Genomic DNA, 18139 nt, shown 5'->3' with positions numbered 1-18139 from the left:
ATGGAGGTGGTAACAGAGGAGGTGAGAGATAATGCACCTTGGACAATGTTGTATGCAGATGACATCTTGCTGTGTGCAGATTCAAGAGAAGAAGTGGGAACTAAACTGGAAAGATGGAGAAAAGTACTGGAAGAGAGAGGTATGAGACTGAGCAGAAGTAAGACAGAGTATATGTGTTGCACAGTGGGCGGCAGACAGGAGACAGATCTGGAGCTGGAAGGAAATGTCATCAGAAAGGTGAGAGACTTTAGATACTTAGGTTCAACAATGGAAGAAGATGGAGGAACTGAGAAGGAAGTGGAATGTAGGATACAAGCAGGTTGGAGGAACTGGAGGGAGATGGCTGGAGTGTTATGCGATAAGAGGGTGTCGATCAATCTGAAAGGCAAAATCTATAGGAAAGTAGTGAGGCCAGCTATGACATATGCTATAGAAACTGTGGTCCTGAGGAAAAATAACATCAGCAGGATGGAAGTAGCAAATATGAGAATGCTTAGGTGGATGTGCGGTGTGACCAGAAAGGATCGTCTGAGAAATGACTATGTCATGGGAACAGTGAAAGTTAAGAACTAACTTTAAGGAGCGAAAATACAGGAGGCAAGGTTGAGATGGTTTGGTCATGTGATGAGGAGGGAGGACGAATATGTGGGAAGAAGGGTCATGCAGATGGATGTGCAAGGAAGGCGGAAGCATGGGCGGCCAAAGAAGAGATGGAAGGAGCTGGTAGAAGAGGACTTGAGGATGAAGAACTTGGATGTGGTGACAGCCCAAGACAAGAAGGTGTGGAGGAGACTCATTATAAACAGTGACCCACTTAAGTGGGAGAAGCTGCAGAAGAAGAAGAAGAAGACTCTTTGCAGTGGCCTCAGCACAGAAGCTGAAATAGCATTCATTTAATCATTTATTATTGTTAATAAATTTTTATTCTCCAGATGCTAGTTGAATCTACAAATCATTTATGACAAATGCTGGATACCATACAACCTTTTGAGTATACTCAATCTGGTAGACTGATAGTTATATGTTAATAATATTCATAAATGTGTTAAACTATTTATTAGCGGTGTAAGTCAGTGGAGGATGAACATTGTACAATTATAAACAGATCTCTAAAGCATATATTTTGTTAATCAAAAGTCCTTGGATTCAATTTTTCTTTTTTATTATTGGTTTGAAAGCTTCTTTTTTTTTACCTATATTGTTTTTGTTTAGTCTTATTAAATGTATAATTTTTTAAAATTTTTTTTTTGATATTAATCATTTTCTTGATCCTATGAGAATTAAGTATAAAATAATTCCACCAATCAGAAATAAACTAATGTAATTCTTCTTTGCCATTTATAAAAGTTATAAAAAATTATATGTAAATACAAAACGTGTTAACAATACCATTAAAAAAATCTGAAGGAATTTTTTTAAAAAAAGATAAAGAATTAGAACATAAACCTAATAAGGATATGTTCAGCAAGAATATTAATCAGTAAGAATAAAAGTGTATTTAGGTGGCAAAGATTTTCAATGTGAGTTCACCACTCTGCTTAGACCTAATGTAGTTTGAAAGAGTTTCATGTTTGATCTCCACAGTACAATTTCTGGATTATCAACCCTTTACTTACCCATGGTATCTAATATGCAATAGTTTACAACCTTTCATGAGTTGTAACTATTATTTTTTAGAATGGATATTTCTTGAGGGAAGCTGTATTTCATGTTATCATTAAATATTAGCTGCATAGTTTTATAGATATTTTCCTCCTCCCTTTATTAGGTATGTATTCGACATGATTTCCTTTGTGATGGAGATGATGACTGTGGTGATTCTTCAGATGAACAGGAATCCCTTTGTCGTAAGTTTAGCATTTGGTAATCAAAACTTACATTAAGTGAACTAGTTACAGCGAGATACCTAATTTATTCAGATTTGCATCCTAGAAAAATGCATTCATTTTAAAAGAGTAGAAAAACATCCTAATATGACTCACACATGCATGTGTTTAGTATATACATATTTGATTACACAGGTATACATTACTGATTTTCCAACAATGGATGGTCCAGCACCTCCTTTAGTCCAGACAAAATTACAAAATCACACTTGAATTTCCTTTTTGGATTTTGATTTGATTTTTATAGCACAGTGACATCAGAGTCATACTGCACAAGGACACAGGTTACAGCAGTATATATGGTAAATGGTTAGTAGCAGTGGTGAGCTATGGAAATTTTAACAAAGGGCTCGCATCATCGAGCAAAAAAAAAAGGCCTAACTTAACCCTATAATACTTATATTGCAACTTTGTAGAGCTTCTGACAGATATGATAATTCCTGTAGGATATCAATCATTAATGCTAGATCTTTTAAAAATTCCAAATTGAGAAGTTGGTTTAAAAAGCCCTTATATTTATCGTTCGATGCAAAATTCTTGCATAAAGCTGGGTAATTTCTCCACAAAGCAAGAGCCATTCATAAACTGCAAGCTGCTATCGTGGTCCAAACACACGGCCGATCTTTAAAATTTCGATACCAAGGTCTTTTGCAATCGTATTTAATTCTCGTTGTTTTTTGGTGATTGATGATAAAAAGCATATAATTTATCCATAAATATTTCAAAATGATTTATTTCTTTAATGTTTTTTATTGAATCGTCTAATGCTAAGTGTAAACGATGAGCACAATGCCAAATCACAATGTTGGTAAATTTTTGTAGAAGTTTGATTGCAACACCTGATTTGTTTCCTAACGTTACACTAGCTCCATCAGAACAAAATGCAATGAAGTGATTTTTTTATATAGTTATCAGAAAATCCATATGAATTTAAAGTAGCAATTATAGTAGCATGTATACATTCCACGGTGGTATTTTCTAGTTCTACAAGGTTATTAAACAAGAAGAACAAGGGGCTCACAACTTTGAGAAAAATTTAACAAAGGGCTTGCACGAGCCCCTTATAGCTCACCACTGGTTAGTAGGACAATCACAAACATCCATGCCCTTGGTGGTATTCAAACCTGCAGCCTCTTGGGTAGAGAGTGAATGCACTAGCCACTTGGTCAACCAGACTGGCTTAAATTTCCATTACTGCCAAAATAGTTCACTGGAATGTCACAGATGATGTTGCATGTGGGCTTAATTATTTACAGTTGTACATTATCTGCAGATGGTGATGATCCCTTGAATTTGAGTAAATCTTAGCTTATTTTGCTTACATTCATCTAAAATATAGAACTTCTAAGCAAGGTCTAGTTCATGGTAGTTGCAGTGTCATGGTAAGTTGTGGCCTTTTTTAACATTTAATAATTCTCCTGATGAAAATGTTGGCAATGGCTGTGTAGGATTTAATGATGTAGCAAAGGAGAAAGAGGTTGTTCATGAGTTGCATTAGTAACCAAAAACTAATGTAAGGAAAGATTTTGTGCAGTATGGCACAAAAAAAAAAAAAACAGTACTGAACTTTAACACCCCCTTCAGTATGCGCACTATGAGATATGCTGTTCAGTACTAGTTTTTTTTTTTCTGCCATTGTACATTAAGCAACTTTGCTTCAAGATGTTGTGTTCCCTTTACAACATTGAATATCTATGACAAATCAGTTAGCTATGAATCAGATAGTAATCCAGGAGGCCTTTAACTGTGAGACTTTGGTGATTAGCTCTACAATCCCAGTAAAAAATTCTAAGTCTTGCCACTTCAGAAATGGTTTGTAATATTGTTAGTAGTGCAGAAATTAATGAATCTGTTGTCATTTATACTACACTGTGTCAATACACCTGTATCATTTCTATTTGTATTAATGTGTGTATTTCATTAAATCGTTTGATTCACATTTAATACCTGTATTAAATGTGAATAATCTAAAAAATTAATAATCTTCTTTCATTGATACTAGTAAGCTTGCACTGTATCATTTATACTAATGTATTTCATTTAATCACTTAATTCATATTTAATTTACATTGAATATTTAAGTTTCTAGTGGTCCATGGTGTTTTAGAGACCTTGGAATGATGTGTAATTAGTGGTTCAGATGGGAATTGATGAATTATCATTGCATAACCTCCATTGGTCTGGCAAAACAAGTAATCTGACAAGACTTTGGAACCAAGGGTGCTGGTAGATTGGTGGTTTATTATTCTAAATCCTGCATTTATGCAGAATTTAGAATAATAAATATTTGGGAAGGCAGAGTAGGTTTGTATGCTGGTAGTCTTCAGGCAAGTCAGTGTGAGAATAGGAATAAACAAAAAAATAATGTTTAATATAGTTCCTCAGGTCCCAAATATTTGAATAGGAAAATCATTACTAGATAAACGGGATGTTTTGGACATGGTCATGAAAAGATATTGCAATCTGCATACACTAATGCCAGAAGTATCAGGAATAAAGTGAAGAGTTTATTATTATTATGTGACACTTCCAAGGCATCCAAGGACTTATCATGGGAGGGCACACTACTCCACAACTCACTATCTCCTCTACTGCATAACTACCATCAACAAACAACACCATCTACCGGCCACTACTAAAAGTATTTTGCATTGATTAGGGCTACTTGAGCAAAAATGATGTCATTGGTGAGAATTTGGAGATACATATACATGCATGCCTCATGTTCCTTCACCTGTAATTAGTAAGGAAATTTTCTTTTGGCATGATATACTTACTGTTTTACATAGAAGTCTTTACTATATGTTGCAAGCTACTGTTCACAGCAGAATCCAAGAATGGCTGTCATATCATTCTTGAATGCTCACATACTAACCGATGATTATTCATTTGTCACCAATAGACAATTAAACACAATTCCCATTGTACCATTTATGTACCATTTTCATGGTACATAAATGGTAAAAAATGGTACAATTATCATTGTACCATTTTTTGTTTAGGAGTGTCCCTTATATTTAATACATTGGCTAACATAACTCAAAAAGGGAGTATATATATATTTTAGGGCATTATGGGCAAGTATAGAAAGCAATTATGGCAGAATAAAAAATGTGGAAAAATTTGTACATACCTTGTTTTTGGTTTAAAGATGCCTTCTAAATCCAAGCTCTTGCTGAAAAGTTGTATGTAAACGGGGGGGGGGGAGAACATGGGGATGTCTTTGAGACACGGGAAATAAGTTTGGAAACCCGGGTTACTATTAATAATATATATATAAATATATATATATATTATTTTGTTGTGGGGAGAGGGAGGGAAAAACTAAGGGGAAGAGTATCCTTATGTGGAAACTGGGGCAAGGGTTTACGGGGTGTGGACTGCTTCGGTCATCGTCAGAACTTTGTGGGAATGACTGTAGGGCTATGTCAAGGCTGCAAGTTGCATCTGCTAAATTTGGGCATTTGTTGTCGCTAAATGGCCGGAGGGGTGGCTTAATTTGTAAGTTTTGGAACGTCCAACATTCGGAAATTAGGTAGGGGCAGTGGACGTTGATAGAATTTCCATCGCATTTTATGGCAATAGTTTCAGATATTCTAAGCATTGTTTCGTTTTCTTGTTTGTCAATGATTATGGCTTTGTCAGTTTGGGGGATGTGTTTTAGTTAAAGGGCGTGAGCTGCAATTTCTGTCTTCCCCGTATTCTGTGTTTTGTTTTTCTTTTTGATGTTGCGATGTTTTTTTGTGTTCAGATATTCTGGAATGGGAATATTGCAATCCCTGAAGTGCTCTTGTAGTCTTGTCCATAACGACCTAATTGTAGAGCCCGTGTAGGTGACTTCACAGTCTTTTTGACAAGGAAATTTGTAGACTACGTTGTGGTGCTCAAATATTTCTTTGTGAGTGAGAGATTTAGTAGGTTTTAGGAGAGTTGCTAATTTTTGGTTTGTGGTGAATACTAGCTTAGTCCGTGTTTTTGAAAATGTATTTGTAAGCCTTGTATGTGTTTTGGATGTATGGCAATTTGATGACCATACGTGTCGGGAAGTCTGCTTTTGTTGTGTTATTGTTAAGACGGGATTTTGCTGTATAGTTCGCATAATTTATTAGATGTGTGGGGTAGTTGCGATTTTTGAAAACCTGTGTTAAATACTTGAGTTCTGTGTTAAGAAAATTGCTGTTGGTTGAGAACTTGTAAGCATTGATAAACTGTGATAGGATGACTGATTTTTTAATGGAATATGGGTAGTATGAATTGAAATGGAGGTAGTTTCCGACATGTGTGGATTTGTGGAATATCTTCGTGGCTATTCTGTTATGGCTTCTGATTAACGTAGGATTTAAGAAATTGATGGATTTGTTCTGTTCTGTTTCCATGGTGAATTGTAGTCTGTTGCTAAAATTGTTGAGGGATGTTTGTAAGGCGGAGATGTGTGAAGGTTTGCCAATGCATAGAATATCGTCTACGTATCTGCCATAGAAGGTGATGCAGGGGGGGGGGGGGAGTAGAAGTGATTCAATGTGTGCCAGGAATAATTCTGCTAATTGTCCACTGATGTTTTGGCCCATTGGGAGACCGAAAATTTGAACATATAAGGAGTTGTTGAATTTAAAGAAGTTGGCGGATATTGTGATATTTAATCAAACTAATAATGTCATTTGGTGTTAATTTTGTGCGTGTGTGTGTAGGGTGTGGTCCTCAGAGAGTAGTGTGTGTACGATATCTAAAGTTTTGGGAATATCCACGTTGGTGTATAATGAAGTTGCATCTAGTGAGGGGAGGATGTCATCCTGGGATGGAGTAGTGTTGCTTAATTTCCAGAATAGGTCATCTGTATTTTTGATCATACAGATAGACGTTGTTAGTAGTGGTTTGATGAGTTTGGCAACAAATTTTGATAAAGGAGCTGTGGTGGTGTTTTTGTAGGAGACTATGGGTCGTATCGGATAACCGTCTTTGTGGGTTTTGATGTTCCCGAACATATAGGAGGTGCGTGTAGTGCGGGGGGGGTTGTGTGTCTCATTGTGGTTTTATCTATTTTGTTTTGACTTTTTAAGGTGTGTAAGGTGCTGTTTATCTGTTTTATGAGGTCAGGGGTAGGATCATTGTGGATTATTTGGTAGGTGTGTTGGTCGTTTAAGAAGGCCATTATTTTGTTGTGGTAATCAGTTTTATTGATGATGACAACAGTGTCTCCTTTGTTAGCATTTGTGATCATGATATCAGGGTTCTTTTTTAAAGATAAAAGGGCACTTTGTAAGTTGGGAATGATGTTGGGTTTTACTATTATTTTGCTATTTATAATGTTGTTTATTTTTTGGAATATTGTGTCTCTGTTTGGGTCATTTTCAAGTTTCGCTTGGATTTCAATAATGATGTCTTTTTTCGGTACGAATTTAGGAGTTATCGCGAAGTTAAGACCTTTGTTTAGGATGATGATCTCGTCGGGTGTGAGGATGTGGTGTGACAGATTTTTGATGGAGTTGTCAAGTGTGGGTCGTGAGGCGGAGGTGTCAGCAAGATTGGGAACAGTATGTGTAATGTATTTTGTGCCCCTGTTAAGGCAAACCATTTTTTTGTGTGTCGAGTTTCAGTTAACAGCACGTAGTCGTTGATGTGTGTTTGGGTGCTTTCAGAGAAAGCTGCCCATTCATTAGGGGACATTAAGGTTTTCAGTCTACGTTTTGTATTGTGGATGTAAGAATAAGCTTGATTTTTCTTTCTGAATCTGTCATATATGGCCTGCTTGATGAGTGCTCGTGAAGCTCGATAGCAAATTTTTTTGTTCCCGGGAATGGAGCAGTTACCATGTACTGTAGTAAAGTTTGGCGTGACGTTGTGTTGTAGGCAGTGCTTGAGGAATGTTATGTGCATTTTTTGCACGGTGTATGTGAGGATGGTTTTTTGGTAGTTTACTTTTGTGAAGGTTATACATTCGTTAAAAGTATGACGTGAGCTCATGACATAGCCTAGTGTTTGGAGCGAGTGCTAAAATGATCTTAGAATTAAAAGTGTATTTTGTATCACGGGGGGGGGGGGGGGTATGAGTAGAGAGACAATGGTTGAAGGGTTTTATGGTTACAAACACAATAAAAATTAAGTATAGTTTCTGGGAAATTCCCATGCTACTCCTCTTAAACACTATTAATATAATTAACGGCTATTTAGCCTGTTTTTGTTTAGGAGTGTCCCTTATATTTAATACATTGGCTAACATAACTCAACAAGGGAGTATATATATACTCCCTTGTTGATATATATATATACTCCCTAAAATATATATATATTTTAGGGCATTATGGGCAAGTATAGAAAGCAATTATGGCAGAATAAAAAATGTGGAAAAATTTGTACATACCTTGTTTTTGGTTTAAAGATGCCTTCTAAATCCAAGCTCTTGCTGGAAGGTTGTATGTAAACGGGGGGGGGGGGGGGGGGGGGAGAACATGGGGATGTCTTTGAGACACGGGAAATAAGTTTGGAAACCCGGGTTACTATTAATAATATATATATAAATATATATATATATATATATATATATATATATATATATATATATATATATATATATATATATTATTTTGTTGTGGGGAGAGGGGGGAAAAACAAAGGGGAAGGGTATCCTTATGTGGAAACTGGGGCAAGGGTTTACGGGGTGTGGACTGTTTCGGTCATCGTCTGACCATCGTCGGAACTTTGTGGGAATGACTGTAGGGCTATGTCAAGGCTGCAAGTATAAGGGACACTCCTAAACAAAAACAGGCTAAATAGCCGTTAATTATATTAATTACTTGGTTTAATTCTTTTTCCAAGTGTAAGCAAACAACATTCGCACCAGAAGTATTTTCAGGTTTGGGTAGTGACCCTTCCCATAATGCATATCATTATACATGTCTGCAAGGATGTTGAAAGTTTATTTTTCACTTGGTTAGACTATAATAAATTTAGTTTAATCCTTTATCCAAGTGTGAGCAAACAAAGTTTGCACCTGAAAGTATCTTCAGGACTGGGGTAAAGTGGAGCAAGCTAACATCACTCCTATCTCAGTATCTCCCATAATGCAAAACACATCTCCTTGCAGATATGTATAATGTTATGCATTAAGGGAACTAGTTTCAGTTATCTCTGCAGTGGTTTGTGTATAAACCACTGGTTTCCTTCCTTAGAATCCTCTTAAATTGAGCTTTTTTAATATAGTCTGGTTGGAAATGTGTAACCTCAAGAGACAGTTAATGTCTGGTAAGTGTAAGGTTCCATTTTGCTGCTGTTAGAGGCAGATAGAAGCCCATTATGTTTTTTTTATTTCTTGGGCAACCTTGGCTAGCTCTTCTTGTAATGGTTCCTGTCTTTTGAAACTGCATGCATAGTACTGAGATGACACTTCACAAAACTTTACATCATGCCACCTTTCACCTGCAACTTCTCAGCTTCAAGTTGGTCAAAGGCCTCCCATTTCAAAGAATCATTTAAATGATGATGTCTTGCTAGCCTGGAGGTACTAGAGATGTGGAAAACATACTGATCAACTGAAAACCGAATTGAAGTGATGTGATTGCAACAATGTGTTTTTTACAGGCATGAGGAATCTGCATTTTGTACTTGAGTAGTACATCAGTTTCTATTGTATACCTAGAATTTGCATGTTAGAATGCCTTTAAAAATAGCATGCTGTTAAAAATTAAATTTTTAAGAAAAATATGCTTGTTATTAAAACAATATTCATGAAAGACATTTTGTTCTGTTTATTTTGTTGAGCAATGTACATGCCTGCCCAGTATGATAGTCTTATTAGTGTAAGTATTGCTAATAAAATTATTGAATTCCAATAATGATTAGTTTGTTCATCTACTGTATTTCTTTCTTTCTTTATAATATGCATTTAGTTTTATAAATAATATTACAAGCTTTGCATATTTCAAGTCATTAACTTTTTTTTTTTTTTCATTTCAGATTCATTTTCCTGTGATCTTACATACAAGTTTCAATGTGCAAATCATCGATGCATTCCATTTTGGCAAATTTGCAATGGACAAGATAATTGTGGAGATGGAAGTGATGAAAATAATCACACTGTTTGTTCTAAAACTGAGCAGTCTTGTAAAGCAGGTGAATCTATGTGTGCAGATAACAAAAAGTGCATCTCTATATACAAAATCTGTGATCTTCAAAATGACTGTGAAGATTTATCGGATGAAACTGGATGTCGTAAGTAACTTGTTATGTCTAATTTTCCCTTAAATATCAAGTAGTTGTTGCCTCAGTAGTGTAATTGGAAGAACAGCGAAACATTGTGCCCTTCAATTGGAAAAGACCTGGGTTTGATTCTCGTCTTTACGAGAGGAATCCTTATAGGCCTCTTTCTATTGAAGATGAGTTAGCCAATCTCATAAGGAGATATGGCAGGTTTTTTTTCTCCTGTGCACAGACAAATCAGCCTTCAGAACACATGCAATTTACAGACAAAAAATACTGTACTTGGCGATGATGATCGGTAGATGGCGTTGATAATAGTAGTGTAGGAGTAGGAGAATGAAGTAGTAGTGGAGAGGGTGAGTTGTATTTGAAGAGATAGTGTCCTCCCATAATGAGTCCTTGAACTAATCCACTAAATCTATAGTACATCTAGTACCGTGAGTGAATTAAAGTTTTATATTTTATTAATTTTATATTTTTTGTATTATTTTCATAATACAAAACCTTTTTTTCATAACCTGAAAAATTTCTATGTTTGGAAATTTTTCATTTTATGCAACATCCCATAGAACCCCCTTCTCATTATTTGAACTACCTCATCTGCTTCTGATACGAGAGTAGTTATTCTTACATAGTCATTCTTTTAGGTTGCCTTTAGCATCTGCAGCCAATTTCTTTTTATTATTATTATTATTATTATTTAAGCCTCCAAGGAGTCAAAAGACTCATCGCAGGAGGTCCTTCCTAGGAAACACAAGTCTATCAAGACTCATCATGTAAGGTCCCTCCTAGGAAACAAGTCCATCATACCACTCCTTAAACTCATGACCATTCTCGCTGTCACCACTCTATCAGGCAATGCATTCCATGGTTCAACCACTCCTCACCCTCTTGTTCACAGTTTCCTTTCATAACTTCCAGGGATTGCCCCTTGTCATCACTCCTTCCCGCTGTTCAACCAAGCGAAAGAACTCCCCAGTGTCAACCCTTTAACCACCTCCCAACAGTTTAAAAGTCTCAATCATATCACCTCTCCTTTTTTATACTCCAACTTAATTTTCTGTACGATACTCATAATTTTTTCTGGCCTAAGTTTTATATATTTCATAACTCCTCTCACTTTTATTCTCACAATATTCCTTCCATGTCATCTCCTTCTTGTGGATCTCTTGTTTAATAAGATTGCATATCCATTTCATTTCCATTCTATTTTCATTTGTTCTCCAAACTCTAGGGGCACATTCAGATACCACATCATTTAAGCATCTTTTCAATGCTTCCCAAGCACTGTTGATATCCTTTATTTTCAATAACTGATACCGTGGAACCAAAGATAGTATTCTTCTGAGTGTGTCATAATTTCCAGATTTGTAATTCAGCATATAACGTGTCCTGATTAGAACATCCATGTAGTTTACTACTGCCAAAGTATAGCATAATCACTGTCACCAACTGGTGACAAAACAATCACATCCATAACTGAGATGCTTTCTGACTCTATGATCAACTCTAACACTCTTTGTCCTCAGATTGCTTCTTTCGCATGCTACCTGAGAATGTTTTCATGTAACAGCTCAATAAATTCTTTCATTCTTATCATGAGTTTTCTCTGCTTCCCAATCAATATTCAGATAATTTAAGTCATTCATAATAATTATTCATTTATTACTCATCATAGCAATTTGGCAATGCATTTCTTCATCCCCAGCAAATGAACCTCCAGGCCTCTAGCAACACCCCACCATATATTTTATCCTATTATTCTTTGAGTAAATATACTTCCATATTCATCCAGAAATGCTCAAATATGGAAGTATAAAAGTTTTGCAGCAACTACACTGCATATATCAGAAATCCTGGTCAGAAGGTTGAATTCCAGATGATTGCAGTAGAACTCTCATAGTTTGCATCTATTAAAAGAGGAATAAAATGAGTTTGAATTTGAGATTTAAATTTATGTAATATTTATGCAAGCATACTTTAAGAAGAGGCTAAGAAAAATTGTGCAACAATAGCTTAAAGCTTGGTTTAGCCCAACTAAAGGTCAAGATCACATATTCACATTATGAAAAATAATTGAGAAATCATGGGAATATAACTAAACTGAATAAGAGCTGTAAAAATTTGTCATCAAAATCTAACAATAAGAGGTTCTATAGGTTCTCCACTGCATTCTCAGTGGAGAACTTATAGAAATAATAAAATATTTAGGCACAGTTTTTAGTGAATATAGCAAATTAGATATGGAAATAGACAATAGAATAAGCAAAACTTGTATGGTAGGGAGCAGCTGAATAAATCATATGGAATAAGAGAAAAATTGGCCAAAACAATAAATGAGCAGTATAAGACAATTCGCTCCTTATTCTCTCCCTTCCTGCCATGGAGTTAAAAATGTCAGTCTTATAAAACCCCTTTAATAACATGCTTCTATCATGTTCTCTCTTATTTACCTATCAGCTATCATTTGAAGCCTACAGACTTTCAGTCTATTCTTATATGGAATATTCTATAGACCTGCCAGAATCTTGTTCACTCACCTCTGGATAATCACCACCACTTCATATCTCCCCTGAACTTCAGTAGCCTCTCAAGGTTCTTCATCATCTTTCCCATGCCATCATCATAATACATAGCTTGCAATTTTTCAGCAACCTTACTCCTTGCATACTGAAATAAAAACTTTTATTCTCTTTCCCACAATGTTAGATTTTATTTCTGTTATCCATCTCTATACCACCTTTATTTACTTTAGTGCTTCCTAGTTGAGCATCATAAGCAAACAGCTGTATATCCTCCCCATACTCCCAAGTTATTATTACTTTGAGTCCTGCTTCAGCAAGGCAGGTGGTCCTAAAAGATCCAACTAACTTCAGTCAGCTAATGGATGAATTTGCTTGCAATTGTCAACAGTACTGTAAGTCTCTTTCCCCAAGGTCTGGGGACAGGGCTCAAGGCTTGCTGCAGTGTAGTGCAGGTAGAGCATGTGGGATAATCCTGATGTTCCATTTCTGACTATATTTATTGCTATCTGGTGGCAATCACTGGCACTCAAGATGAATATAAATTATACCATTGTTTCTTATCATATATACAAGTAAAAATTCAATATGGAAAACTCTTCTTTATTCAAAAGGATTTAGAAGGATTGGCAGGAATTTCCCAAAACAGTTAAAAAAAAAAAAAACTACATTCCTGTAATATTCTTGTTGAAATATCATAGCAGCAATACACACAAAAACTACTGCAAGCAACATCAGTACCAGTGATACCAGTTATGGTAACACCTCCTAAAACTCTCAATTATTCTGGAGGTGTGATATCAGAGTGGGATCTTCTTAATGTTCCAGATGAGGAAATATTTTCAGACCTTAAAGATCCAAGAGTGACAGGCATGAGGTGCATCTTGATACATAGGGATGGTCATCTGGTTCTCAACCAGGAATATCATCCTTGTATTTTACATATCCACACCTCCAACATTTATAAAAGCAGAGCATCTCAACTGTCCTGTTGTGCTTTACATCCCTGATCAACTAAGATGCTTTAAATGCCAGAAATATGGGCATTCCAAAACTGCCAGTTATGCTTTGCCATCTGTAGCTTCATTGACTATCATTCCACCTAGCTTAACATTATCGGTGACCAGCTGAGTATTTCCACTTAATTAATTTCCTACATAACTGATGTACTAATAAAACAGCAAAGGACAAAGTACATGGTGTTTCAAAATGGTAGGGGGGTATACAACTTTCAATGATAATAGAAGGTAAATAGCGATAGATGAAAAACTTTTATTACCATGCAAATGTTGTGTAACATTTTAAAGTTTCAACACAGATGGTTAAGGTTCAGTATGACTGCCTCCAGTAATCTGTAATCAATTTCCTGCCACACATGGCAAAACATATCTTGCATAACTTCAGGAATGGTGGCAGTAATTCTGGAATGCAGCGCATCCAAATTGGCTGGTAGTGGTGGTACAAACACTCGATCTTTCACAAAGCCCCATAAGAAAAAATCTAATGGTGTAAGGTTAGGGAATGCAGTGGCCATGCTACAGGTACCTCTCTACTAATTCATCTGCCTGTAAAATGGGTGTTGAGGTACAACCTCAAGTAATGAGGAGGTGCTCCATCTTACTGGAAATGTAAGTGTCCATCATGGTCATCATCATCTAATTGTCCGCACGGTTAGCCTATTGGCTTTTGCACTTCGCAACCATATGCCTGAGGAAGGAGTGTCCTAGGTTCGATTCCCGTTGACGACGTGAGTAGCTTAAGGATATTCCTCAGCCATATCCAAGTTAGCTGGTCTTGGGCGTGGAGACAGCAGGGTTTTTCTGCCAGTTTATCTGGGGTTTTTCATCCTGCAAGCAGGCAAACTGGTCTCGTGAACACACACGGAATACAGCTAGGAATACTGACCCAGCCATAGGCCTGATTCGTCAGCCTGTGCGGGTTCCAGAACCCTGATAAAATTTGGGGAATAGATGGTGCCATATCTCTCCCGTAAAAAGGGGACTCACGGATACTGTATACCATCACATGGTAAGGAAGGATCATCTAATTGTGGTATTAGGTACCTATGTAGCATGTCCAGATACACACCATTAGTAACGGTAGACTCTGAAAAAAAGAAGGTTCCATACACTTTCTTCTTGCTCATGGCACAAAAAATAGCCTTTGGGATGCCACAAACATGTTCTACAATGGCATGTGGATTTTTGCTTCCCCAAATTCTGCATTGTGAGTGTTTACTTGCCCACTTATGTGAAAAGTGCACTTGTTACTGAAAATGATTATGTCCAAAAAGTCTTAATTTTGTTCTATCCTACTGATCATTTCCATACAGAAATCCTGACATATCTTCTTATTGTCTTTCTTCAAATGTTGTACGAGAGAAAATTTGTAGGGCCTTAAATGTAGATGCTGTCATAAAACATGTCACACAGTCGCATGTAGAATTCCAATTTGATGAGATGCCCGTCTGGTTGACGTTCCAGGACTTCTCTGGAAATTTTCCCAAACTTCTTCCTCAACAGCATCAGCAGCAGCACGTAGCCTCCCATTGACCTTGGATGACACACAGAACAGTCTGTTTCCACAAAATTCTTGTGCCACATTTAGATTGTGTGCCTATAGAAGGTTCTTTGTCATATTACATGTGGAAATTCCTCTGAACTTATGTTGCAGACTTAGTTTTCTCAAACCAAAACACACAATGTGCTCTCTCAGCATCATCAAAAATCACCATTTTCAAATGGTGTGACATATCACACCATCTAGTGTTATCATTTGGTAATAAAGTTACATGTCCAAAAATTGGTGTGTTTCAGTACATTATGACACTCACTCAGCTTTTGTATGTTTTCCCGTGTTATTCTCTGTTCTCCTGCAAAGTTGTATACCCTTTGAAACATCCTGTATTACTGAGCATTGGATACAACTGCCCCAAACACACCACTTTTGGATAGGTCTTCATTTTCTGTCCATTAACCATCATCTTATCCAAATCACCAACTTTGTATCCAACTCCATTTACTCTAGTTTATGCCGCAGAGTTCCATGCGGAACTCTGTGACATAAACTAAAAAACTACGTTCCTGATAAATACAATAGAGGTATTTGATAGGATTCCTTTGCAAAGCCCAGCCAAACTTCACTCTCCTGCTTATACACTATTCAATGTATGTATCTAAAGTAATCTGCATCCCTCTCCCCCAAAAAACACTCTAGCTTATGGAAAGTTTATTTTTCACTTGGTTAGACTATAATAAATTTAGTTTAATCCTTTATCCAAGTGTGCTATTGCTTTCACTATTATTCATTATTCCATTACTATTTTTAAAAACTTGTTGAACATATATTGGTTTTCACAATATAACAACATATTATATCCATAAAAATCATCCATAAGAAGTATGAAGTGAGACAATTGCAACAGGATGAGTGGTGTGGAGCAAGACAGAGAATAACTCGGATGGATGGAAAGACTTATATAAAGCAGATGTTTTGCATTTGAATGGATCCAATTTGGGGGGGGGGGTTTGAAAAATTGCTGTTCATTAAGAATTCAGAAGTGCAGATTTAGGAAAGCTAAGCTACAGTATAATAAATTTAGTTTAATCCTTTATCCAAGTGTGAGCAAACAAAGTTTGTGCTTGAAAGTATCTTCAGGACTGAGGTAAGGTAGTACAACACCAGGCAACTTGTTGCAAAGGTGGAGCAAGCTAACATCACTCCTATCTCAGTATCTCCCATAATGCAAAACACATCTCCTTGCAGATATGTATAATGTTACTCATTAAGGGAAAGGCCACTACCCAGACTAGTTTCGACCTTTATTGAGGTCTCTTTAGTGGGAGCCAGGCCCAAGTGGAGATACCAGGCAGAAGCATTAGCAAGGTCATCTCTACTTATAGGAGTTGCCAAACGGTGTGCCACCTTTGGTGGGAGCCAGGCCCACCATTGGTTGGCCTGGCTCCCACTGAAGAGATCTCAATAAAGGTTGAAACTAGTCTGGGTAGTGGCCCCTCCCTTAATGCATAACATTATACATATCTGCAAGGAGATGTGTTTTGCATTATTGGAGATACTGAGATAGGAGTGATATTAGCTTGCTCCACCTTTGCAACGAGTTGCCTGGTGTTGTACTACCTTACCCCAGTCCTGAAGATACTTTCAGGCGCAAACTTTGTTTGCTCACACTTGGATAAAGGATTAAACTAAATTTATTACACTGTAGCTTAGCTTTCCTAAATCTGCACTTCTGAATTCTTAATGAACAACAATTTTTCACCCCCCCCCCCAAATTGGATCCATTCAAATGCAAAACATCTGCTTTATATAAGTCTTTCCATCCATCCGAGTTATTCTCTGTCTTGCTCCACACCATTCATCCTGTTGCAATTGTGTCACTTCATACTTCTTATGGATGATTTTTATGGATATAATATGTTGTTATATTGTGAAAACCAATATATGTTCAACAAGTTTTTAAAAATAGTAATGGAATAATGAATAATAGTGAAAGCAATACCTTTTTTCATATGCCTTCCATCCTTACACTTTTTATGTGAAGAGTAGAAGATATATATATATACAATACCTTCCTGTACTTTCTAGTATTTTGGAGAGAATTTGGGTCTCCTTCACAGATGTTACAGTGAAAAATTTACCAGACTGACTGGAATACATTTACATGGTGTGACATATCACGCCATTAATGGTAAGACAAACATTCATCAATGAGGCAGTGATGTACATAACAGATGACACTGTACAAGCACCAGTAGCTGCAGTTTCATACACATTGTCTTGATTTATATTCTCTCCAATAAAGAGGTGGAAATGTAAAGGCCAAGCAGCAAAATCATATCAAGTCAGAGAACAGAGTATATTTCATAGATCTCCACTACTCTCAATGTAGCTTTTAAATAGGTTTGGATTTTGGATTTATATTACACAATTAAGTCAGAGGAGTCTTATTAGAGACAAAGTTTATATATCATCTGTTACTTGTATAACCAAAACAGTTGTTATTGGATAAAATCCAAAAAATGAATAATACTATAACACACACACACACACAGAGAGAGAGAGAGAGAAAGAGTAGAATAATTTGATTTCTTTCCATTCTATAAGGCAGTTTGAGAATCTGATATTGCCTTCACTCTGATTCTACTGAATGTAATTATTTTACTACTGAGCTGCATACTGTTCAGCCTCTACTTGAAAACAGAAAAAAAAATGCTAGAAGGTAGAAGGAATAGATGTGAGTTTTTGGATGTATGGAGTGAGTTTGAGGGAAAATTAGATTTGTATAAGAGGGATGGCCTACACTTGACATCAGGAGTCTTAAAAAAATATTAATTGATATAAGACCTAAGGCAGAGAGTCAGGGAAACTGAATTCTGATGGGAGGAATTGTGAGAATCTGTGTGTAAGAGTGACAATATTAGATAACTGTCTTAATAATGGGAATGGTTATTATTATGGAAATAATTAGGAAGAGAGAACGATTCTGTGTTCATCTGGACCAGTCAAGCATGTGTAGAG

At 36.4% G+C, this 18139-nt stretch overlaps 1 protein-coding gene across 1 annotated transcript in view; it reads left to right on the top strand.

Annotated features, from left to right (window-relative positions):
• mgl (low-density lipoprotein receptor-related protein megalin) overlaps nucleotides 1–18139 on the top strand; it is an 890817-nt gene that overhangs the window by 752133 nt on the left and 120545 nt on the right. The window contains exons 66-67 of the mRNA XM_090412774.1: nucleotides 1769–1847; nucleotides 9837–10091. Of these exons, the coding sequence (XP_090268900.1) occupies nucleotides 1769–1847; nucleotides 9837–10091 (334 nt within the window). The remainder of the gene's footprint in view (nucleotides 1–1768; nucleotides 1848–9836; nucleotides 10092–18139) is intronic.

This window comes from Typopeltis vanoorti, chromosome 23 (genome assembly GCF_054136105.1).
Source record: "Typopeltis vanoorti isolate ZY-2024b chromosome 23, IOZ_Tvanoo_1.0, whole genome shotgun sequence".
Classification (NCBI taxonomy): Eukaryota; Metazoa; Arthropoda; class Arachnida; order Uropygi; family Thelyphonidae; genus Typopeltis; species Typopeltis vanoorti.
Note: the sequence above shows the minus strand (reverse complement) of the source record. Positions and strands in the feature narration are given on the sequence as shown.